This window comes from Musa acuminata, chromosome BXJ3-9, assembly GCF_036884655.1.
Source record: "Musa acuminata AAA Group cultivar baxijiao chromosome BXJ3-9, Cavendish_Baxijiao_AAA, whole genome shotgun sequence".
Lineage (NCBI taxonomy): Eukaryota > Viridiplantae > Streptophyta > Magnoliopsida > Zingiberales > Musaceae > Musa > Musa acuminata.
This window is the reverse complement of record NC_088357.1, coordinates 2,390,661-2,414,794: the sequence shown is the minus strand read 5'-3', so window position 1 is coordinate 2,414,794 and position 24,134 is coordinate 2,390,661. Positions and strand designations below refer to the sequence as shown.

The window sequence follows — 24,134 nt, the reverse complement described above, 5'->3', positions numbered from 1 at the left end:
CCTGCCTTCCCGGTGGTGTGGGGTCGTGGTGGTTGCCACGTAACAGTTGCCCACCTCGCTCTCCGCCTTGAAAACGGAATCTGGAATCTCCAAGATAACGTGGCGGGTGTCGCGATTCCTTAGTATCGGCCGCGTTATTTAGTTGTGTCGGAGACGAGACGGTCTCCTGCGAGCCTCTCCCGTCGCCATCCTTGCCTCATCCCACTCCAACCCCACAGGGGACTCCGTCTCCGTTTCCGAACTGACGGAGGATGTCGTCTCGCCTAACGGCGCCCGTCCCTTTCGGCGTAAAGGACTACTGCGGGAGACAGACCCTCGTGGGGCCCTTTCCCCGGACGTCATACCCTCCTCCATTAAATCGAGTTAATTTGCCCGTTTACCTCCGCCCCGCCCGGCCATGAAACTACATAATGATCACCTGCTGTGGGGTGTCCCATACAGGGAAAACTAAAAAGTAGCAAGCGATGATGATGAAAACAATAGAAAATAGAGAGGGTGGTGGAGGGGAGGACGTGCCTACCCGCCGAAAAGGACGGCACGGTCTGACATGAGGACTGACGGGGAGACAGCTACGAGAGTTCGGAAACAAAAAGAATATATCTTCTATCCGGACTCCAGAGGTAAATATAAAATTGGATATCATAAAAGGGGCGCCACATCCGCTAAAATTATACGAGATGGGGAGCATAGAATATAGTTAGAATCGAACTATGTTTACTTTCTTAAGTATCTAATATTTAATTAATATCATTTTCATATGAAGGCAAATTATTGCTCCCATTTACGGCAAGTAAAAAATGATATTTTAAATGAAAATTTGAACGGTGACCAAACGACGCGTGACGATACGATGTTTCGAATTTTCCCGCCGAAATTTGAAGTCTTCTTGAAATTTGAAGTCCCTCCGCGCCATGCCGGGTCAGCGTCGCCCGTTCCCGCCCTTTCCGTTCCCGCCAGCTGGACATGCGACGCGGATGCGACCCGCACGCGCTTCCCGTCTCCTCGCCAACGACGAGGGAGGTAGGCGAGCGGGTACGGAGGTACAGATGGCAAAATTAATTTTCTTTGTTGGTGGGATTCAAAGCGACGGGAGGGACGGTGGTTTTGGGCGGGGGTGGGTTGGGTCTCGTCGATGAAGAGGCCACAGCTGGCGAGTGGGCCCGGAAGACGGATCACATGGGGGTGGGGTCCCGTCACGGATTCCCGGAGCTGGCGGATTGCCTTACGCGGGGGGTCCCACGAATGGAGCTCCGCTCCGCTCCGCTTCCGGGCCCTCCCTGTCGAACCCGTGATCCTTATCTTTTGGCGTCAACCCTCCGTTGCCGGGTCGGATTCAAAGAATTCCGGCACCAAAGAAATTGTCTCGCCGGACTCCCTCCGTAGCACATCGCTCGATTCAAATCGCAAATAAATCGGACGTAATCGCAAAGCTGCCGCGTAGTTGTGGATGTGTAGTTCGAACGCTGCCGCGAATGGGAACGAGGAAGTGAGCGAGCACAAAAAGCTGCGAAAGCAAGGGAGGGGGGGGGGGGGGGGGGGGTGGCGTACCCCGCCGCTGTCAGTACTTTCTCTCCGCTGTGGATTTTGGTGGCCGACTCTCTCGTTTCTTCCTCTAATTCTTTTTCGCTCCCATACGCCATCGCTCTCCTACTTTGCTGCTTTGGCGTCGACAAGCAGTCGAGATTATTTAGCATAATTCTTTTGGCTTTCGCTTATAAGATTTCAATCTATCTCGAATAAGTTGTATGCAAATATAATTCGTTGATGCAGATGGGATGTCAATTACGAAGCAGTCGGAGTAATGATTTGAAATCATTACATCTCCTTTTGCTTTAACCTCAAGCTGATGAAAGCAAGCTCAGAGAAACTTCACGGACACGAAAGCACCGGTAAATCTCTCCCATCTTCATCATTATAATCCCCACCTTTTACTGGTGAGATGGGTCGTATTTGGGAATGACAACACACATACACGCTCTCCCTCTCATCAGTATAAGTATCGGCTCCCTTAGTTCTGAAATGGGGAACACGTCACGAGGAATCACGGAATAAAACAAGGAAATCGTTACCGACATAGCTTTGGACTCATACCGAATGATAATTAAGATTGAAGAAATCTAAATCGATTATTGAATTCAGATCTTTCCTTCTCTCTACCGCTCTTAGATTCCTCATCCAATTATTGGGAGATTCGTTCGAGTCACAGAGTGTGGGATGTTGACATCGGAACGTCAAGCGAAACCTCACGGCAGTTGACCAGCGGCGCGACGGCGATCCATTACCTGCACTCCACCCTACGATTCTGGGAAGTTATCCCCAGTCATAAGACCGAGCGGTAGGCTCAGGTCGATTCAACTCGATCAACTCTAAGAAAATAAGGCACAAACAAGATAATGAGATCAGAGGCACAGATGCCATCCAAAGAGGTGCGTGGAAACAGTGACTGCTCGACATCCTCCCGATTAAGCCCAACACTGTCGCTGATACGACCTACGCATAATATTATACTATGCTGTTGATACTCCTCCTCTGCTTGGCTTATCCTGGAAATGCGAAAGCTATGTTTCGGCTCAATCCCACAGCAATAAAAACCATTGTGGGTTGGGAGACCTGCACGAAGTATCCGATTCCGATGACCTGTTGGAACAAAAATGTGTTCTAGAAATTCTCTGGAAAACGTTCCTAATGAAATCTGAAAAGACGTACCGACAGAAAACAGTGATTATGATGGGAATTGACATCCATATTGTGTGTTACCATCAAAGAAAAGAGAACGAGAACAGACGTGCCTTTGATCTTATTATTGCAAATCCTGTCCTGAGTTGGAGGCTTCTGAGGATTACCATAAGATTCTTGAGTTGGAAGATCACGGGTGATGTGATTTAATAAATTGATAGAATTGATAGGTTCCATAACTTAATAAATGAAACGATGGTGAAAGATTTTAAACTTATTATTATCAACTTAATTGATTTGATGTGTATCATATTTTCTTTCATAAACGATTAATCTGTTCATGACATCTACCGTCTCGTACAAACTTAAAAAGGAGAAAAAAAAATATCGTGGAAGTGAAACTTGGGATAGTTAAAAATGATATTTGAGTAAATACTTCATTGATACAAAGGTAGGTTTTTCGAGCTTAGACCAATTGCATCACGAATGATCTAACGTCCCATCTTTATATTGAAGTCTATATTTTACGTCTTAAAACTTTTTGCTATATCATAAATAATTTTATAAATAAGATGTTTGATATAATATTCGTGTATGTTTGTTTCTTTCAGTTTTATTCATGTTTTATACAGCATGTATAGAGCTTATAGTAGGCTTGTCAATCTCATTTTAATAAATTTTTATGGTTGTTTCAATATTATAAATATAGGTTGTATGCAATCATCAGAGGTAAAACTATATAGAAACATACCATCAAACCAATCATTTTATGAGGTTTCTAGCTCTATAAAGTAGTGTAAAGGTTTCTAGCTACTCAGGTGACACATAGTTGGATAGGCCTTTAGGATAATGTCTAGGGTTGATTTATTGTCTTGCTCCATAGTAGCATTATATGAGGACTTTTGATCACGATAGACCACTTTAGAGCTTTTATCGTATATTTACATTATATATATTTATAATTTACATTGCAAAATCCATATTTATAATTTACATTGTATATCAAAAGAGCAGACATCATAGATTGACATTAAGAGGAATTACCAACCATTTGCACGGAGGCACCACGAGAACAAATGAGCTAAGAAAAACACATAGCACATAAAGGTTGGGATGACTGAGTACGAGCTATGACTCGATGTTAGCAACTAAATTTGACGGTTCTTAAGGCAAGTAGAGCGCTTGGCAAAGGATAAAACCGTTCAAGGAGGAATGAGTTACACGGCAATTGAAAGAGTTGTACAAAGCTCATAATGGTGAGTTCAAATTATTAACTCGAATAATTCAATACTTATGCATGGGCTTTTATGTGGATGACGAACTGTCTGTGACAATTCCAAGGTGATCAAAACTTAGCGTCATGCAACATTGAAACTCTCTTCGGTATGCGAATGATACGTTTGTAGGAAGTTAAAGTATGTAATAAGTTTAGCATGTTGTTAGGTCTTGAGAGACGTAGTAGGGGCTATATTGGCGAAGAGTCGTAATTTAGTGTTCGCACTAATAGAATAGTTCATAGTTTATTCAACAAGGCAGAGTAGTCCAAAAAATATAATTTGATCATATAGAGGTCTGACTAGATACAAATGAGAATATAATCGATGCGAACTCTATAGCATGATAGCGGAGGCCATGCATAGAAGTTGTAGTCTGTCTTTCAATTGACCACAGAGAATTGCTTGGAAAATACAAAGATGTTGAAGCGGGTGGTCGAAAGAGATGAAGAAACGATAACGAGTCTAAAGGGACTTAGCTACCCAAAACAAAGATGGATCTGCCGATTGTGAATAAAGGAACGTAGATGTGAGATTATGCATACTAGGGCCATGGGCATGATAGTGTCATGGTACTATAGAGGTGGGATTTTCGTGGAGTTATCGATCCCTTGCTCTCATGAAGAGAGAGTGCACAGTCATAAAAATGGATTAAAAAGGTGGAGTATATAGGGGTAAACTCTAAAAATCAAGACAAAGCCGAAGGGCAAAGGCTAGAAAACTTTGTAAGACTAGTGTCGATGGGTTTGTCATTAAGATAGCAAAAAGTGAGAGACTTTATGAAGATTAGAGATTTAGCAAAGATGAGAATATCGTAGGAATAAATGAGGGAGAATGTTATAGACAAATATATAAGCAGAGTGTTCGATGTAATAATTGTGTATATGTGTGTCTTTCGATTATATTTATACTTTACATAGCATGCATATGACTTATACTAGATTTAACAACTTAATTTTGATTGGCTTTTATGATCATTTCGGTCTTATAAATATATATTGTTTGCAATCATTATACAAAGGTAAAACTACTCAAAAACAAACCATTCAAGCAATCATTTTAGGGGTTTTCTAACTCAGTAGAGTCATGCGAAGTGTCAGCCAACATAATATATAGGAGCTACCTAGGTGGCACATGATTGGAAAGGTCTTGGGATAGTGTCTAGGGCTGGTTCGTTGCCTTAATATGTAGTAGTGTCGTGTGGGTACTTTTGACCATGACGGACCATCTTGGACCATTTATCACGTAATCGTTCAGAGCTTACAAATTATATATTTGTAATTTGTATTATTTATAAAGTGCTTATTGAAATATTTGCGAGATCCTAAGTTAAATATTTCTTTTAACTTATCTTCTATTTTGTAGGTTATTAAGAAATCATAAGAGGTTTCGGGGAGACTAACCCCTTACGGATGGACATGCAAGGGTACCACATGACTTATGCAAAATCAACTAAGTCTATGATAACATAAAAATAATAACATTTTAACCATTTTCCCCTGTGCATTATAACGCTCTACCTATGAAACCTATGTGTTTTATAAAATAAAAATACTATCAAAAATAAAAATGAGACTAATTGTACTATTTTATGTCTTGTATAATCTACTCGTGAGAAACACTCCAAAATATCAAAAAAGCAAAAAAAAAATCAAAATGAGTCATTCAATAATTTCTCGTCAAATCTTTTATAAATGCTTCAACTCGTGCCTTCTGACTCCTCAAAGTATTATTGAGTAGTTAAAATTTGATTTACTAATACTATCTTAACTCGTTAATAATTAACTCTGATACTAGGTTGGTAGATTTATGATAATCTTTTTTGATAATTAATGGTCCCTTTTGATGAAGAAAAAGGACCTTCATTTTTATGTGTCAGTCTCTTAATCATCTTTTGCTGACTTTTTTGATTGATCATCATTGTAATAACTCGAAGTTCTCACTTTCGATCGATTTATTATAAGAAGTTTTTTTAGCATGTGACTTATAAAGTTCTCTCCACTATTCTTCTATCTTATCTTAGTATTTGGAGTATACCACCACCTTTATTAACTAGTTCACTCTTCCTGTAGGAGTATAAGGAATTGATGTCCACTTGGAAGTCCCACCTATATACTCTCTTATACTCATGATCATATTGTCTATTGCTTCATATTTACATCCTTTGTAGATATTGTCATTATGATCAACACATGATTTTGGTAGTTAAGTTTCCTTAGATTAGTTGAAATGCACATAAAAGACCAAATTCTATGGTACGGAGTCCCATCCATTGATGAGTACACATAAGACTCACCTCTACCGTACAATGATATTAAATTCTTGAACCTTTAGTTATTCTTTTAATACAAATTTAATACACATGAAAGATCATCTTTTATGATTTACGACGTTCACTTTTTAAATCCATAATCTTTCTACTTTTCTCCATAATCTTTCGTAATCTTTCTACTTATCCGTCGCTTAATAGCTCTGCTCTCAGAGAACGCGAACTTAAGATTGTGTACCATTGTTCGGATATTAGGAGTCTATAGTGAGATAATGATGACGAAGTTGCATGGGGTTAATCCTCCATCGAGCATCTTCGACTTGATCTGGTAGCGTGTTCGTCCACGAACACATCACCGCGCCGCATGCCACAGATCTTGACTAGTTCTATTTTAAAACAAGCAAGGCATTAAATATCCATGTTTTGATAATGTCGATACTTTCACACCTCATATCCAACATGGGCAGTAGCAACAGAAAACATATAAAGAAGGCATCATGATATTGCCAAAAAAATAGTTTATGATGGTCACTTAGAAAGGGGCAAAATAGTACCCAAAAAAACCAACCAGCAGTACATTGTGCTAATAATATAACCACTGCAACGTAGTTGGTAGAGGACTACAATTAGACTACTTGCTAGTACAGGCCCTGCTGTTCCATTGAAACACTAGGCATCGACAACAAACGTTTTCCTTGGCAACAAAAGGGAACCGGAATGATAAATGATTTTGCTGAGTTGAAAGCAAAACAAGTCCTCAACTCGAAACCGCTATCAAAACACGACGGTGTCCAACATAGTACCCAGAGTCTGAATTATGTTTGATGACATCAAGTTAGAGACATGCTCTTCCAGATGCTTTTTCGCATCTTGCCTTCCCACATTTACAATAGCCAACTTTTCAGGTGGAAGCTCATCCTCCTCCTGGACTGCTTTGTTATATTTGATAGCCAAATCCAACATTTCCTGATCATCCAACATTAGTAATTACTTGCAGTTTCAAGACGAAGAATGATGCACCTTTTTTTTTTTTTACTTGACTAAGAGAATCATTTGCAATAACAATTGATATTCCAAAGGTAGAAGGTCGCATTGCATACCTGGACTGTCTGCTCATTGGTTTTCGAATGGGTGTCAAATGGGCGAAGTATCAATCCATCCGTCCATTTCTTTTTGTGAAGGTTCAGCAACATCTTCTCCTCGAGCTCATTCTTCCGGTAATTTATGGCTATAGAATAGTAATGCCGGTTCAACCCATGGATCAATGCCTGGTAAACAATTTCTAGATATAAGTAATAACATGATAACCAACTCAGCACGATCTAGGATAGTAATCAACCAGCATTCAACCTGAATGGATGGTTTGTTGAGATGCCCAACATTGGATGTTGTTTGACGAGGCTCCTGGCCAAGCATCATAGTCTGGGGGTTAATCAAGCGGAAAGCATCAATGACCACCTTACCCTTTACGCTCTGGATCGGGTCTACTACAACAGCAATTGCCCTTGGATTCAGGGCTTCAAAACTCTGCAGAAGGTCAACAAAATTATATAGACCATCCAAAAAGGCATCAATATCAAAGCAACTCACTGACACTATGACTGGGGGAATCGGTAAATTATGAACCAGCATTTGTGAAGGCAAAAGTAACCCAAAAAAATAGAGCTGGCATATTGGCATTACCAGTTTTCTAGATCTAGTCAGACAAGCAAAAACAATAACTACCATAAGAAATAGCAACAAGAATAAACTAGATAGCTTAGCAAAAAATAAACATGCCAAACCATTAGATCCACATTCATCATTAGGCAATACACACAGAGAGTAAAGCAACAAATACTTGGGAGAATAGGAAATGACGACACCTGCTGCGTGTTTATGTCAACACCAGAAAGCCAACAACCAAAGCCTGGGTGAGAATGGTACCATCCGACAACCATTTCAGGTCTGTAATATTAGAAATAGTCAGACATGTATACTAAAAAGAAATCCAACATTCAGGAAAAGAAAAAGTTACCGGTACCTTTATTTAAAATGAGAAGTTGACAGAAATGTGAATATACTAGATGTAGAAATCAAAATCTTAGTGCAACCTTGCAGTGCCAGATGGGTCCTTTCCTTTTTCAATGCATATATGATCCTTTTGTTTTGTATATAATTTTATGACCGACTTTTAAACGTATCATGAAAAAAACATGAGTGAAAATTTTAAAATGGCTAAATATAATATATGTACAAGTTCAATTATACATGAGACTGAGAATAACCTCTTCAGTATTCACAGGCTGTCAATGAACATACATAAGTACATATCTAATCATTCACCTGATATTAAAACAAAAAACATGGTATCTTGAGAGTTGAATATGGCTAGAGGTTAGTATTATAAGTCTGAAACTCAAGAACGGTATTGCTCCCATGGTATATGATATTAGTAGACATTGTGGTCTATGCTGATCAGATAAGCAATATCCATGGCAGCTTGATCACTGATTGGGTTGGGAGGCCTGGATATGATGCTCCACCTAGTAAAGGTGGGAGAAGAGGGTTGATGATAAAGTCAATGTACATGTCTGCTATAGAGCATTCGTGCTAGTACCGCTGTACTGCTCTTGTGGCAATTGGAAGTTCTGATTCAACAAATAGAGACCTGTTGTCGATATTATAGTTCTGGTCCACAAAATCCATGCTGGTAGTAGGGCAATCACATGAGAAACTCGTGTCAACCTCAATCATGGATAAGATCACATCTCAACCTCATCAACTACCTTCTCTTACCCATTCCCTCTCATAATCTGAATGGAAACAAGACACCCATTTCAAATGAGGGGGAGAATGCTAAACTGAGCAATAAGACATTATCTAAATAGAAAGAATCAAACTCCTGTTATGAGTGGGTGGGAGAAGTTTTAAATCACGAAATAAATTTACCACCCAGTACAAGTTTGATATCGTGCAAATATCCACTGATTCGCCAAGGATAGACTAGTACGGTCTGGTAAGATCCAATCGACTTGTTGATATATGGTCAGATCAGTAAAAATACAAGGGGGTACACACTAGTTTGACCAATACTTTGAAATTTAACAAAAATCTCCTTTCCTTTTTTTTTTATCCAAGCCAATCAGTCATAGACATAATAAGAATTCTATTGACTTCAGTTTACAGATTGCATTAGGACCGGAAAACAAATAAGAACATTAATTAATTTACAACCTATTGGAATGCCTAACTCAACCAAGGTAAACCAACACAGATTTCCCTTAATCAGTTTCAAGATTTAGATGGAAGTGTCACTATCTGATCCAATAGGATATCTGATCCACAAGCTTAATAGGTCTAAATCATACACCCAAAATAAGAGTCGTATAACCTTATAGCCAATTCAAATCTCTTTCCACATCCAATGTGAGATCAAGCTTGAGCATCACAATCTCCCCCACTTAACGCTTGACATCTTGGACATCATGATCCCCCCTTGTTAAGTTTGATGTCCTCGTCAAGACCAAAACATAGCCCAAAATCAAGTCCTAGCATGATGCACATGAAGCTTAACTTAGTGATGACTCCATGTCGTGATGTGTCTTTACTCTTATCTACATGTAGTCTCTTTCCTATTCAGGTCCATCATCGTGCTCAATACCGAATCAGATACCCTTTGTTATGACCTAATGAGAGAACTGATATACTAACTTAGCCCAAACCATAAGTCAAAATATTTAAGCCTAAAATAGTATTAGACTATAGGACTTCATAAACCAACTCAAATATCCTCCCACAACTGGCATGAGACTAAATTGATGTGTTAAATCCCCAAAACTTTAGGCTTGACATCTGGGGTGTCACAATTTGATCTACCCAAATTTTGATCCAATAAATTAATCCAACTAGAAATCCAACAACTTTGATAAATTTCATGGTGATCTAAGCCTTCTACTTATAAGGGTAAAAATTGATCCTCTCCAAGCTCCATATTGGCAGGAGCTTTATGCATTAGGCTCTCCCTTCTTTTGTAAGCAATTTTGGCAATTAAAATTGGATTTAGCCTTAGCATTCAACATCGTATATGTATCAAATCAAGGCAAAGCCATGAAACTAGACAAAATAAAACTTAGAAGGTAATGATGTATCTAGTCTAAAAAAAACTCGTACTGGCTTCCTCTTGACACAATGGCAATTACAAAATCTACGAATATATTTTTTTTCTCTGACCTTAAAGAAGCAAGATCTAGTTACTCCACAGAAATAAACTCGTTTTACTGTATCAAATCCAACAAAAAAAAAATGGATGAACAACCTGCGGAATGAAATGCGAAGAGACCCCACAAAGTAGAAGACTCAAGGCATTTAGAAGAAAAAATTAAATTCATTGTTCGATTAGCTAAACAGCAGCCAAAAAGTAGCCATGACGGAAATTTAGAGACGGAAAACCAGGTAAAGAATGTTATCTGATGCCGAGACATGCATATCTTGAGAGGATCCAGTGTCAAGAAACAAGGAAAGGAAGAAATAGATGAGGGTAGGAGGAGGAGACCTTCCTGTCTGCTTGAGCATGTCAAGCATGTTGGTCTGGAAGACGTGATCGACGGCCTCCACGCTGACGCCCGTCCCGCTCTGAGGCATCGCGAAGACGTCGACGACCCGGACGGTGTACTCGTCCACGAACTCCCCCAGCATGAGCCCCATCACCTCCATAGGCACTCCGGCCCTCCCTGTTTGCCCAATATCAAAAGGAACCCTAATCTTAGATCACCATCGCCATCATAATCAAAGAAGGGCAAGAAGGAAGAATTGGAAAACATAACATTACCGTGCTTGAGCATCTTGAGGAGGGCGAGGGAAGAGATGTAGACCTGCTCGGCGGAGTCGAGCTGAGGGGAATCGGGAGGCGGGTGGCCCATACCGCCGGCACCCGAGAAGATCCGATGCAGTCTCTCCATCCCCTGCATATCCTCCCCCTTCTCCTCTTCCCTTCCTTGCTTTCTCTCCTTACTCTCGCTGCCGCGCGACTCAAACCCTTCGCCGTGGAATGATCGATCGATCTCATCTCCTCGGCGACGCCGTTATAATCTTAAAACCGAGTTCGAATTACGATCCACGTCAAGATTCCCATCCGCTTGCTGTTCGGGCCGTCCGATGCGTATCAAGCGGACAAAAATAATTCCATCATTCGTTATGGCGTATCGACGTTGCCTTGAGCCGGAAGGCAGCCACGTGAGCCGGGTCGAGAAAGCCTTAGCCCTGATCCGACCCGTCAGATCAACCGGACTTGAGCTATGCTCGATCCACTTTGGAAGATGGTTGATTTGAGATCATGACATTTTGACCCGCTAACGAATCGGGTCGGGTTTGGATTAGGCACATTTCCCTCAAAATTATATGCAGCAATAGAAATCACTAAAGGGATATTAATTATGTACAGCAACGTTACAACCAGTATACCTTATAATGTTCGAGAGCATGATTACAATTATGTAATCTCTTGCATTATAAGGTCTCAGCTAATTTTTTCTACCCAACTCATAAGAAGCAATTTCCGTTTCAATTGTCTCCACCAAGGATTGGTAGAGATTCAATTATAACAGAGGATACATGCAAATCATCTTTACAGCATTCAAGACACAGTGGACCGAATAAACAGCAGCAGGTCAATCTTACAAAAACAAACTCAAAAGATGATTGTACTAAAAAGAAAGTGTATAAATTTGCAAGAGTGAACTCATCAATTTCCATTTTTCTTTCAATCGTCTCTTACATAAAAATTTTTCAAGCCCAGGAACAAGATTTACTCGGTCTACTTGAAGCAACTCACGATGATGACGGTATAACAATATTTGTCGAGTGACCTCTTCGACCTGAAAACTTGAGGTTCTCAACAATAAAAGGTAAGCGAGGAAGCGATAGCTTACCAGCATTCAGAATAATGTTTTTGTTTTCCAAGAGTCTTCAGAATATTGTTAGACTTAATAGAGATGAATCAGCAAATCAAAACATGACCGAGCTTATAAGTTTATCTCGAGGAGGAAGCATCAATTCTTCATTAGTCTTAGCACATCACCCACAAGGTGCAAGGAACCTGTCACCAGAACCTGAAATGGAAAAGGTTATGAAACTTATCTTCATGACAGGCCTGAGGAGCACAGTGGCCCATCGAAAATATCATGGTTTAAGAAAGCAGTATTCCTAAACAATTAGCTAAATGAGGTATCAGATAATTTAGCATAGAAATCGTCTGACAGATGTCATTCTTATTGAATTTCAACAATATAAAGATAAAATATCATGGCATATTGTCTTCTATTTGTGGCAAGGATAGGCTTAATACCTGAACTTGAACTGATCTGCTTTGTTGAACACTTTCCCTGAGCCACTTAATAGCTAATGGGAGTGAAGGAAACACTAAACTGTCCTCACAGACACTTGCACAACTTGAGCCTGTAATAATCAATATTGTTAATTCATCATTTGCTAATGAACTAAAAAAACCATGATAAATGAATATCACAAAATGCATTTTCAGAAGTTTAAACATCTAAGTAACACCCGCAACTCCAAGAAGCATTTAGATAACCTAAATTACTTATGAACTTGAAAAAAAAAAGCAAGAACATTTAGGAGCACCTTGTTCACTATGCATAAAATTCTCCCATGCTTTCTGTAGTGTCAGCTGCCAAGAAAGATCGACTTGCTGAGGATCAGTTGGTGGTGATGCAGGAGATGTAACCTTGTTATATACTGATTGGTTTGGTACAAAAATGGCCTTATGAAACTTGACCCCTGAAAGTCATTAAAATATGTCCATCGTTAATTCACAGCAATGTATCATGAAAATAACTAGTAATATCTGGATGAATGAAACAACAATATACAGCTACTTTATTGACAAGTATCCTATGAACTCTCTTAGATGGGTAACATTACCATTTGCCCTGTTGCCTGGTCAGACAAATGTCCCCATTGTGGGGTTTCAGCCTAGGATCACAAAAAACTAAAGTAGATCATAGTGATTCCTTGGTACTAATATGAATAGTATGCTTGCGTGTTATGTCTTAAATCAAACTGTTCTACTTAAGCATTTTAGACTACTTGTAGCTTTCTTATAGGGAAAATAATTTAATTCACAGATCTGATGTAACTGTATCTATCCTTTCTACTGAAGTTAGCTAAGAAAAGCCCATTATGACCTGTACATTTGAGTAGGAAAGACAAAGAACATGTGTCACCACCACCTCCGAGCATCAAAAGACAACAATTAATTCTGGAAGTTGTTTAAAACTTTAAATAATTTTACAACGTGGCAGAAGAAGTCAATAACAACGTAAGATAGGAACAACCTACAAACAAGTCAAAACAAGCCAAAGTTACTACTTATATTAGAAAGTAGAGGATTGGTGAAAATCTTCAAGATTAATTGAAATTCTGTAAGAAATAATTAACATGAGTTACATTGGAGCAGATATGAGATTGTAAAGAAAATGAATTTTCCGATATAAGAAATGTTCCTCATCTGACTTACCATGCTGATCACAAGTATTTATTAGACGCGGAAGCAAGAGCTGAGGATCTCTCACTGACATGCAATTGAACAAAAGTATCTGTTGGTGATCCTTTCCCCCTAGTGAATTAGGGTGACCTCCCTGCAAACGGAACATATAAAAGGATATGAATAGGCATAATTTAATATCCCAGTCAGGACACGCTAAGAGTAAAATAGAATTTACCTGTCTCATATGGTGATTCTCATGAGGCCTTTCCCCAAACCGTGAAGGATCTTCTCTTATAGCATGGGAATACCATTTCGCACACATTTCCATGCTTTCTGGGCTATGTGCACCATCCAGGTAGAAAGTCAAGCCTCCAAGGTTGGAGTTCTGCTGTTGCCCCAGTGAATCAGGGACAATTTGTGCTCGTCCCTCCAAACGAGCCCTTGATAGGCCGCTGACAAATTGCTCAGGTAAACTCTGGTTGCCACACAGAACATGTTGATGATCCTTTGCTAGGTATGATGAAAAGAAAATAGAATATAAAAGCACACTTACATGTTCATCTATATTCATGCTTTTCAAATTTCCAGTCGTTTTAAGCCAAACACTAGACAAGGCAATAGCGAGGCCAGCATTTAGATATTGATGTTCACCATCTAACCCAAGATGCCGATTTTTCAGCAGTCCAGTATCTAAAGGTGAAGCTAGTTGAAGAGGAACCTGTAATAGAATAAATAAATGTTTACTCACGTGCCATGCAAATAATATGAGTTTATCATTCAGGTTGTAGTGTGCCATATCTTGATCAATCAAAAGTGCATAAAACAATGACACTTACACCTAATTGAAAAGCCTTGTCTTCCAGCGCATGCATTGCTTCTTCAGGCTGGGGCACAGTATATGCAGGTACTCCTTTCTGTGTCAAGTGAAATGCACGATATGGAACAAAAATAAATCACAATTTTTTTTTCTTGTGGCATGTTACAATACATTTTCAAAGCACAATAAATGAGAAATTTAAATACCTTAAATATGCCAGCTTTCTCTCCTGCAATTTCTCTCAGTGTATTTCCTGTTCATGGTAGAGTCAGCAAAAGAAAAATTATATTCTGATTCACCAACTCTCACAAGATTTCTTACTATGTCTTGTAAGAACTTTTTTGGTAACCAGTGTGATTGTAACAATCTTTTCTAGCATGTTCTAACATGAACCATAAATAATATGATATTTCCATAATGAGCCATGTTTCAGTTCTAGGATTAACTGGCATAACTCTGATAATCTTTTACATTATATACTAGCAGATATTGCAAATTTTATACATCCTAAACAAATATATTCCCTGTTGAACAATAAGGTAGAGAGCATAACACAGCATAAATTTTCTTTCTGAAGGAGCATAACACAAAACAATATGGTGATTATTTGCATATTTTCTTTGGATGGGGGGAGGGGACCAACCGAGAATTTCCATATGGTCATAACCCAAGGAGGATATTCCACAAACAATTGGTTTCTGCACCTGAAATATGATGGTGAAATTTAAGAAAGCAACATGTGTGCTCTACATATATGCTTTATGCAAGCTACAATTATTTGAAACCAAAAACACAACTTAAAAGAAACAATTACTCACCACATTGGTCGCATCAAATTTTCCTCCCAAACCAACTTCCATTATAGCAACATCCACCTGCTTCATTTGAACGTATAATATTATGGTTATTATGTACTACCTCAGATTCTAGCATTAGCACCAGAAATACTAAAAAATGTTGCAACATGTTAGTCTGCAAATTAATCAACTAATACTGTACAATCGCAATTAGAACAGTTTAATTAATTGCCAATGGGCAATAAGGCCTGTTATATCATAAAGATGCAAGAAAAATAGACTGCAGTAATATGTTACCAACATTTGGTGAAAGTTAAACACCGAGAGTTAGATTTGTGATTTACAACTCCCACATTCATGTTCATGGCTGACGTCCAAGTAGTTTTCTGAACATCTCATCCAACTCTAGTACACAAGGAATAAATATGATGCAATATTGAGTAAGAACTAGTCCTTCTCCATTATGTTTTTCAGCATCTTCTTAAAATCTTGAGAAGCCTCACTTGAATTTTCAAGGACATGAATCTCAATAAAGTTCTCGTAAGTTAGTTCCTCTCTTTTATCTTGTGCCTATTGCTAATTTCCAGTTTGCATTTGGTAACTTACTGTCAGTTGGTAGAATAGGACCTTGTCCGAATTAAGATATTGCTTCAAACTTTTGCTTGATTCTGGCTTGAAAGATAAACTAAGATCAATGGATTTCAAATTATAGCAAGTACAATTACCTAGTTGGCCAGTTCTAATATGATTAATGAGCAGAACAAAAGCAAAAATATTAAACATGGTATATTTTACACACGGAGTCAAGTACAAATCTGAGACATAACCTGATTTTAACTTTTCCCATAGTATCAGAGTAGTCATGAGTTTATCAGTCAAAACAACTGGTGGCTTAAAGGATGACTTTCTTCATTCATGAGATAATGGATAATAAAAATCGGCATCTCTCAGCAGATGTTCACTGGATATTTTTGGATAATCATTCAATCAATGTAGTCAGAATCTCATTAACCTTATTTGCACTACTATGTATCATTTAGATTGAGAAAAGCAACCTTATGGAAAGACAGAGAAGAAAAGCAAAAGAAGACGTTGATGCATTAAATAGATCAGGTGAGGCATTTTCCAAGTATATAGATCTCTTCTCTTAAACATATAAATGTTCTGTTTCTTTGGACGAGACACGTAGGCAACAGGCATGGAACACGAGGATGTCAAGATTGGTACAACCGATGCAACGATAAGAAGATAACAAACTGACAAGGAACTGTGTCGTCAACAATAAGGTAACAGCAAATTGAAAAGGAATTTGAACTGTTGACCTGCTCTGCTGAGAATATCTTGAATGCTAGGAGGGCAAGGAAGCGGAAATAGGCCGGCATCGGCACATCATCACCAGTTTTCTCCTGCAAGGAAAAGCAAACCAAGCAATGTTCTAACGACTCGAGAAAGAACCATAGTTTGAAACAAACATCAAAAGGAAAAGCATGAGAAGAATAGTAACAACTAAAGAAGGTGACAGAAGGAAGGCCTTCGTTTTGATCATAGGACATTTTCATACCTACAACTACCATGTCCTGTACCAAGTTGAAAAATTGTTATGGTTGCTTTTAGAAAAGAAAGAGTTGTTCAATGATTAATATCCAATGAAAGAATCTTAACGAAAACATGCAAATGTAGCTTAAAGTTCGATTAATCTTGCATCAGAAGTATATGTGTATACCTGCAGTCTATGCCAACACCACCAGAAATACTCCAAAAACTTCTCTTCAGAAACTTCTACCCTAGAGTTCGATCATAGGAAACAAAGAAATGTCAGTGTTCCTTGCTAAGCATCGAGAAGAAACTGCGTACGAACCTAGCTATGCTTTGATATACATGGAAGAGTAAGCAGTACATGAGTTATTACCGTTGATAGACTATGAGGGGAAGATAGAGCATTAACTTGATTGGGTTTAGAACAAGTGCGGGCCACGGCATGAATCCTGGAGAGAAAGCAAAGAACCTTACCCATCGAGACGGAACCGCTCGCGGACATCGATCAGGTGAGGGGATGTGAACAGTCCAGTCCGGAACCCACAACACCGGAGAATTGATTCGGTAAACGTGCACGTCGAACCCTGCATCGTTAATTCATCATCAGCCAGCACCGATCGGATCTCATGCGAAAAGCAAAAGCGAGAGAAGCACAAATCAAGGTTTCCACCTTTCCTTTGGTGCCGGCAACATGAATTACTTTAAGTTCAGGAATCGCGTCTTCCAACTCCAAGATCTACACGGATGCAAACCAAGCATATCGAATCAGCTAAACGGACGAAAGAGGAAGAGAACATCGAGGGCATGGAACCTTTAGGTAGTCGAACATCAGATCGAAGTGGTCGCCCTTGTTGGACCCATCAGCTCGAGTGCGGCGCGTGATGAGGGAGGACAAGCAATCCAACGCCTCCTCGTACTCTGCGGCAGAAACGGGATTAAGAAGGAAGAATCTACGAAGAAGACGAGTCCGCTGTCCACGGGCACGACGAGCTGTAAAAGAGTTGGGGCAATACCTCGGGCCATGGCTCGATTCGATCGGAGGCGGAAGCGATGGGTTATTGGGAGCGGGAGGCAGGGAACGGCGCAGGCGCGGAGGGAAGGGTGGAGGGCTACCGAATCAGTGTTGGTGATGCGCCGCCGCACCCACGAAGCCAACAACACGCGAGGAGTACAGGGATGGCGTGGGCAAAACGACCGAGATCGGGCAGCCGGGCTCGCATGCAGCATAGCGTTACGCAGTCACGACCACACAACGCCACGATTTGTGTTACGTGTTAATAACACTGCTACTTTCCTCGAGTTCGATTCGGATAAGGAAATCGATTGAATCAGAGTCCGAGCATCAACCTATCATTAGAGTATTATAAAATTAATTATAAATATCCTATAGGAATACTAATTAGGTTCAAATTAAGACTCCTTGATTAGAATTTGAATTATTTTGTTAGGATTAATAAATAATTTAGGAATATTAATTAGGTTCAAATTAAGACTTGTTAATTTGCATCACCTAAATTATGTGGTTGAATCGTTTGCAGCACCTAAATCTGTAAAATAATCTTCATTTTATTTATTTAGAGGTCAATTTAGCCGACAAAATAGTAGTTGGGATCCGACAAATTGCTGTAGTAATCTGTATTTAATTTAAAGTGTTCCACTTGTGTAGGATTGTTCACGTCTATTTTAAGGCAAAGCACCAGTGCTTATCCATGCAAATATAACACGTTAATTGCCACGAAGCCAACAGAGGTTCTTCACCTCTTTCCGCCACCAATATCTTCGACACATGAAATAAAGACAACAAAAATTACAGCTCAATCACTAACAATCCAATATAATTACAGCTTAAGAAGCAAACTTAAGGCTTAGGATTTCCAATAGTTTACTTGTCAGAATTTTGTCCCCGTAATGCCGTCAATTTACAACATCTTGCAAGAGTTCCAATCACAAGTGGTAGAGAAGTCAGCTCCAGTGAGACGCATGATAACCCAGGTAAACTAAGCGAATCTGCTGCACTGTTATCAATTCCAACACTCAAGACCACGTTCTAATTGAAATCAGAGTAACCTTCACAGAAGTGTAGGGAGAGAAGCGGCAGATCTAACGTCTGAAACATTGCTTTTGTTCTGGAAAACCCAACCCGAGCTCCTTCCATAGTTGCTCGTCAGGAAGCAGAGTTTGCGGAATTGCACCAAAGGCACAGCGTGCAGCCTCGATTCCAGAAACGGTATTGTGCAAATATGCAGATGCTTCCTCCAATCTCTTCATCCATTCATCGGAAGACATTAACATGAAAGGCTTAGCAGAGGGAAGGGCTTTCTCCTGGAACACCTCATTTAGCTCTGCAGCCTCGACAAATCTTTCAGTGGCTGCCTCCCAAGATAATGCATGCCTAAGATCATCCGTGAGGGGCACAGGCTCTTCGGCTAGAGCTTCAAGAGTCAATTTCACAAACTCGTGGCTGGTATTGTACATATGGCAATTTGGAAACTGCTTGAAGAATTCATTTGAAGGGTGGCTGGCACAGATAACAATCTTTCCCATCGCCAAAGCTTCTGCTGTAGTTGTGCAAACGACATCCGTAGTGCTCGGGTTAACAAACACCTTGTACCTGAAGGAACAGGAACACAAGAAAGGATAAAAAACAAATAAAAAAGTGAGTTATTTTTAATTTGCTTATCTCTCAACTTGTCAAAGAAAATATAACTTATAGGATACCGGGAAGGATAGCAACTGTATCTAGTTAGCTTCTCCAAAAGTGACGAACACAAACTTCTACAGTTTAATATACTATCATTTTAACAGAAAAAAAAAAGTTGAACAGAAGAAGCAACTTGTAATGCAAATAAGGTATGGAGGGCTTACTCATGAAATAAAGGATCAACATGATCATGGCCAGAGTATATTCTTACATCCAGAGTCAGTTTACTGAAACAATCTTGAATCTCATCAAAGTCTTCACCATTTCCATGCAAGTCTACTTGTAAATCAGAAAATTCATTTTGGTGCTCCGAGAGTAGTTGGAGGAGTTCTGTATAGCCTTTACTCCAGATCATCTTTCCAATAAAATAAACACCTTTAGAAAAGGCTGTCTGAGCTCCTTGTTTTAGCTGATGCCTTGCTATCCCAACCTCAAGGAATTTGGGGTTGACACCATGGACATTACAGATGATGGATCTTGGGAGATCTTGTGTGGCAGCGGATAATCTCACAACCTGCAATATGATAAGCCCCTTGTATCCTTCTCAAAAAATTTAGAAGGATAATCATAAATAATAGCCCCTTGTATTCTTATCTTGACCCAAAAGGATACAGTAATCTGAAGTATGATAATTTCTCACACTAGGAAAAAAACAAAAATGGAGAAACAGCAACAGGCTTTCCTAGATTCTGCTATTCTGGAAATAAAATAACATGGGACAAAAATTGAAATTTGAAGTTTGACATTTTTCATACTAGGCTATATTCAGCTCAAGAATGAACCGACTATCCACTGATGAGTTAGATACAAAATGCTGAAAATGACAAAAATTTACATGTTTTAAACTCCTTTTATTTACTGAAGTAAAACAGCTAAAAAAGGCTTGCTTAGGGACCCACAAGGCAAAATATTAACTGATGTTGTCCAAAATAGTTCTGCAAGAGCTACTCATCTAAAAGAAAAATGTTCTGAAAAGAACCTTAGATACTCGTAATCTTCTACACGTCCCTAGCTGAGTTTGTCCTGAGGATCACTCAATCATATTCCTCCAACTGTAATATTTCAAAAGCTTCAGTTGAAATTGATAATTCAAATTACATCTGTCAGAATCTCATCATGTATCTAACATGTAATATCTTCCTTTCAAGTGAATTTTATGTGCTCACTTCCTCTCATTAAATTGATATATCCACAAACCATACCAACATGAAGAACAGTTCCAGAAATTGCAACAAGGGAGAAAAATCAGAAGATTGAATAAGAAAGTTTCCAGCTTGCAAAATTCCCTTTGCATGACACTGAGAACTTGCATCAATAAAGTTTCTTGCTTACTTGTATGCAAGAAATAATCAATATGTTCAGAAAAAATCATATTGAAAATGGAAGGTCTGACATCACATTTGATGAGTTTTTCATCTAAATTAAGAAATTTGTATGGTTGAATGTGATTAACCAAAATTTATTGTTAATTATCTTCTCAGCCTCTGGGTCTATTGGTTTACATCACAGTATTTTTACCGCACAAACTTCAGTTTTCAGCATGTCAGAGGAAGATTTTCATGCAACATTGAAAACTTTCATGGATATGCGTGATTCTTGCAACACACTCACCTTATGGCAGTAGATCTGAATAACCCAACTGTTAACATATTTCAAGAGAAAGGCTTGTATCTGCCCATTTTTCTCCCTCTTCACATATTCCAAATAATTAGTATGAACAACACCTATCACTCTCTGGAACTTAGTTTTCCACCTGCGACCATGATGGTACCAATTAAGATGTTCTGGCTCCTCAAGTATAGCAATTTCTGCCACTTCATCAGGAATCATCTCAGTGATGTCCCCAACAGGTAGAATGCTCCTTTTGTCTTTGGAGAACTGCAATTTTAGCCAAAAGTCATATGGAAGTTCTTCAAATGACAAAAAAAGTGATCAGTTCCCATCTGTACAGTGTGACTAAAACCTAGCTCAAGCCACACTTATTAGAATTCAACAGCTTACATCAGAAACCAGAAGTTTACCAAAATTAAGGCCAGCACAATATATTGGGCTTTTTATATCATACCGCTGGATGACAAATAATACAGCTCACCAGTAATATACTTAAGAACGTAAAAACTTATGATTGCTTCAATGTGTCTTACCTTTCCAGGATAAAAGGCGATCCTAAATTCTGATAAAATATCAGCCTTCTCCTTTAGCCACCAATAAACATAGGCTTCATGCTCCTCTAGCGAGCAAAACGTTATTTTATTTGGATATACTAATGTTTGATCCTTCAAAGATAGCCAAGGAATTACCAGCGTCACCTCTCGTTCATGATTCTTTGCCAGGTAAGCAGCACGAAATAAAGGGTTGACAGCAGTCCCGGTCATCCATGGGAGGCTTGCAGTTGTAAAAATCGCAATGTGCTGCTTCCGAGCCATCAAGTAACTAGATATCACATACTGAACGCCATGTCAATGATCCGGACACTAGTGTCAGCATAGTCAAACAAGAATTAGTAAACAACTTCTCAAGTAACAATGATCAAGCTGCATTCGGCAAGAGAAAGAAGAACTGTTAAGAAAGGAGAACCCTCTTGTGTAAAAGGAAGATGCTTAAGCAGAGACCATTAGTTAATCGACTAGATGAGGCAGCTCATTGTATCTTATTATGGTACTCCAATAAAGCACCTCCCGGAAAGAAAGAACATAATTAAGCGACTAGGTTTATCATCATCATAAGGGTGGCACAAGAATTTGCTACTTCCATGGAATACATAAAAAATGTGCCGAATGAAGGACAAGAAAGATAAAGAATGGAACCGATCTTGGAACGGTAAACCTCCTAGAGCAAAAACAAAAAGATATGCCTGCGTATGTAGAACATACCCAAAACTGATGGAGAATATATATATATATATATATATATATATATATATATATATGTGTGTGTGTGTGTGTGTGTGTGTGTGTGTGTGTGTGTGTCTTCTTCCGTTCTGCTCAGCACATTAAAAATCTTCCCTAGCTGTCTGTGAAACTAAATTTCATCTTCCAACGCCAAACTAGTGTGCTGCTATAGGTACAGAATCGCCATCCATTCTCTCATATTCCGACATGACTGATACCAAAATAACCCATACAATTCGACGAAACATCAACAATGACGAGAAGATCATTACAAGATCTATCAAAATGCAAATTGAACGGATGGAATGGCTCGATCACTGGTACTCGGTACACCAAGGAACGAATTAGGGCTCCAAAAGTTCAAGATCGTTTCTAAAATCTGGTACAAAATCGACCTTGGAGGACATCGAGAGGATCGTAAAGAGACAAGACATTGATTAAGGGGGGGGATATGTTACCTCTCTTGCAACTGCTTCCGCTGGAGAGAGAGAGAGAGAGTGAGAGAGAGAGCGATGACAGCCGAACGAGGAAAGGAGAACAGAGGCGGAAGGAGATGGAGAACGGTAGGGAGGAGGAGACCAGAACCGAGTAAGACCAATGGTTTTCCATTACCCCTTGTCACGAACCCCTCGTCGCATGATGGGGCATCGAAACGAAGGCGTCCAATAAGGAGTCGGGTACGGCTCATTGGGTTGAAACCAGCTTGAGTTTGGCCTTTCTCCCCTGCAACAAGGACGATGGCCCACCGTAACTAACCAAATCAATCTGTCGGTTTGGGTCCGCTAGAAAGGTCGGTGGCACGAGGTAAAATTGTAGGTGTCGATTGGACGTACGTGTAAATGTGGATCATTACGACGTCAAGGTGATGCTCTCCCTGGGCGGCGCCGGAGGGAGGCTTACGAGAAGCCTGTCCCACCGACAATTACAAGTACGTCCTCGTAGCCTTCGTCAACCAGTTCGGCGGCAACCAAGACCTCGCCGGCCATTGTGATCCCAACACCAACGACAGCACTTTCCTAAGCAACGACATCATCTTGTGCCAGAGGGATTACAACGTCAAGGTGATGCTCTCCCTGGGCGGCGCCATCGGCAAGTACCGCCTGGTGTCCAAGGAGGAAGCCAGGGAGGTCGCCCACTACATCTGGAACAATTTCTTGGGCGGATCTTCCTCCAACCGGCCCCTTGGGAACGCTGTGTTGGATGAAGTAGATTTCGACATCGAGGGAGGGAGCAGAGACCACTGGGACGACCTTCCTCGCTGCTTGAAGGCCTACAGCACGCCGGAGCGGAAAGTTTACCTGAGCGCGACTCCACAGTGCCCCATGCCCGACTATTTCCTTCAACCTGTGATCGACACCGGCCTCTTCGACTACCTGTGGGTGCAATTCTACAACTACTGCCGGTACTCCGGCAACGTTGCCACCTTTGAACAGATATGGAACCGATGGACTTCCATGAACGTAAGCAAGGTGTTCCTCGGAGTCCCTGCTTCTCATCAGGCAGCTGGAGGTGGCTTCGTTAGACCCGCCGAGCTCATTACTCAAGTTCTTCCCGTCGTGAAGAGGTCAGAAAAGTATGGAGGAATTATGCTGTGGAATAGATACCACAACGTTCTCTACGGCTACAGTTCCGAGGTTAAGAACTATGTGTGCTCGGATCGTCTGTCCTCCAGCTTGTCTATGCTAGT

General features: G+C 39.9%; 4 protein-coding genes across 9 annotated transcripts; 1 reads left to right on the top strand and 3 right to left on the bottom strand.

Moving 5' to 3' along the window:
* Nucleotides 1-6,703: 6,703 nt before the first annotated feature.
* On the bottom strand, nt 6,704-11,260 carry LOC135648496 (26S proteasome non-ATPase regulatory subunit 14 homolog). Its single transcript, XM_065166248.1, has 6 exons — nt 11,030-11,260; nt 10,754-10,931; nt 8,085-8,166; nt 7,570-7,746; nt 7,320-7,487; nt 6,704-7,185 (listed from the first exon to the last, which is right to left on the bottom strand). Exons 1-6 carry the CDS (start codon nt 11,166-11,168, stop codon nt 6,994-6,996), a joined length of 936 nt encoding a protein of 311 aa, XP_065022320.1. The 5' UTR covers nt 11,169-11,260; the 3' UTR covers nt 6,704-6,993.
* Nucleotides 11,261-11,898: 638 nt separating this feature from the next.
* LOC103996865 (folylpolyglutamate synthase) lies at nt 11,899-18,106 on the bottom strand. The gene is made up of 16 exons (XM_009417901.3): nt 17,869-18,106; nt 17,667-17,773; nt 17,526-17,591; nt 17,330-17,439; nt 17,043-17,103; nt 16,642-16,725; nt 15,341-15,397; nt 15,166-15,226; nt 14,729-14,775; nt 14,542-14,619; nt 14,259-14,423; nt 13,941-14,180; nt 13,736-13,856; nt 12,841-12,996; nt 12,545-12,654; nt 11,899-12,308 (listed from the first exon to the last, which is right to left on the bottom strand). The coding sequence occupies exons 1-16, from the start codon at nt 18,080-18,082 to the stop codon at nt 12,249-12,251; spliced, it is 1,737 nt and encodes a 578-aa protein (XP_009416176.2). The 5' UTR covers nt 18,083-18,106; the 3' UTR covers nt 11,899-12,248.
* A 541-nt stretch (nt 18,107-18,647) lies between these two features.
* On the bottom strand, nt 18,648-23,049 carry LOC103996864 (digalactosyldiacylglycerol synthase 2, chloroplastic). 6 transcript variants are annotated; one of them, XM_009417895.3, is made up of 5 exons: nt 22,906-23,049; nt 21,701-22,003; nt 21,168-21,434; nt 19,721-20,070; nt 18,648-19,466 (listed from the first exon to the last, which is right to left on the bottom strand). In XM_009417895.3, the coding sequence occupies exons 2-5, from the start codon at nt 21,980-21,982 to the stop codon at nt 18,956-18,958; spliced, it is 1,410 nt and encodes a 469-aa protein (XP_009416170.2). In that variant the 5' UTR covers nt 21,983-22,003; nt 22,906-23,049; the 3' UTR covers nt 18,648-18,955. The 6 variants fall into 6 exon arrangements, with proteins under 6 accessions (XP_009416170.2, XP_009416168.2, XP_009416173.2 ...); XM_009417893.3 differs by having other exon boundaries at nt 21,701-22,030; nt 22,906-23,046; XM_009417898.3 differs by having other exon boundaries at nt 21,857-22,030; nt 22,906-23,046.
* Nucleotides 23,050-23,511: 462 nt separating this feature from the next.
* LOC135649980 (hevamine-A-like) lies at nt 23,512-24,086 on the top strand. Its single transcript, XM_065168997.1, has 2 exons — nt 23,512-23,991; nt 24,075-24,086. The coding sequence occupies exons 1-2, from the start codon at nt 23,512-23,514 to the stop codon at nt 24,084-24,086; spliced, it is 492 nt and encodes a 163-aa protein (XP_065025069.1).
* The last annotated feature ends 48 nt before the right edge of the window (nt 24,087-24,134 follow it).

Bases quoted from the DNA above. Each gene is read 5' to 3' on its own strand.
- LOC103996865 (XM_009417901.3), bottom strand. From the start codon at position 18,082: ATGCTGCATGCGAGCCCGGCTGCCCGATCTCGGTCGTTTTGCCCACGC. The intron at 15,227-15,340 runs GTGAGTAATTGT...ATCATATTTCAG, and splicing joins AATTTGATGCGACCAATGTG to GTGCAGAAACCAATTGTTTG. The intron at 12,997-13,735 runs GTAAGTCAGATG...AATGACTTTCAG, and splicing joins AAATACTTGTGATCAGCATG to GGGTCAAGTTTCATAAGGCC.
- LOC103996864 (XM_009417895.3), bottom strand. From the start codon at position 21,982: ATGGCTCGGAAGCAGCACATTGCGATTTTTACAACTGCAAGCCTCCCA. The intron at 21,435-21,700 runs GTAAGACACATT...CTAAAATTGCAG, and splicing joins TCGCCTTTTATCCTGGAAAG to TTCTCCAAAGACAAAAGGAG. The intron at 19,467-19,720 runs GTAAGCCCTCCA...CTGTTCCTTCAG, and splicing joins GTTGATCCTTTATTTCATGA to GTACAAGGTGTTTGTTAACC.
- LOC135649980 (XM_065168997.1), top strand. From the start codon at position 23,512: ATGCTCTCCCTGGGCGGCGCCATCGGCAAGTACCGCCTGGTGTCCAAG.
- LOC135648496 (XM_065166248.1), bottom strand. From the start codon at position 11,168: ATGCAGGGGATGGAGAGACTGCATCGGATCTTCTCGGGTGCCGGCGGT. The intron at 10,932-11,029 runs GTAATGTTATGT...TTGGGCAAACAG, and splicing joins CCTCAAGATGCTCAAGCACG to GGAGGGCCGGAGTGCCTATG. The intron at 7,747-8,084 runs GTGTCGTCATTT...GACCTTCTGCAG, and splicing joins TTGACATAAACACGCAGCAG to AGTTTTGAAGCCCTGAATCC.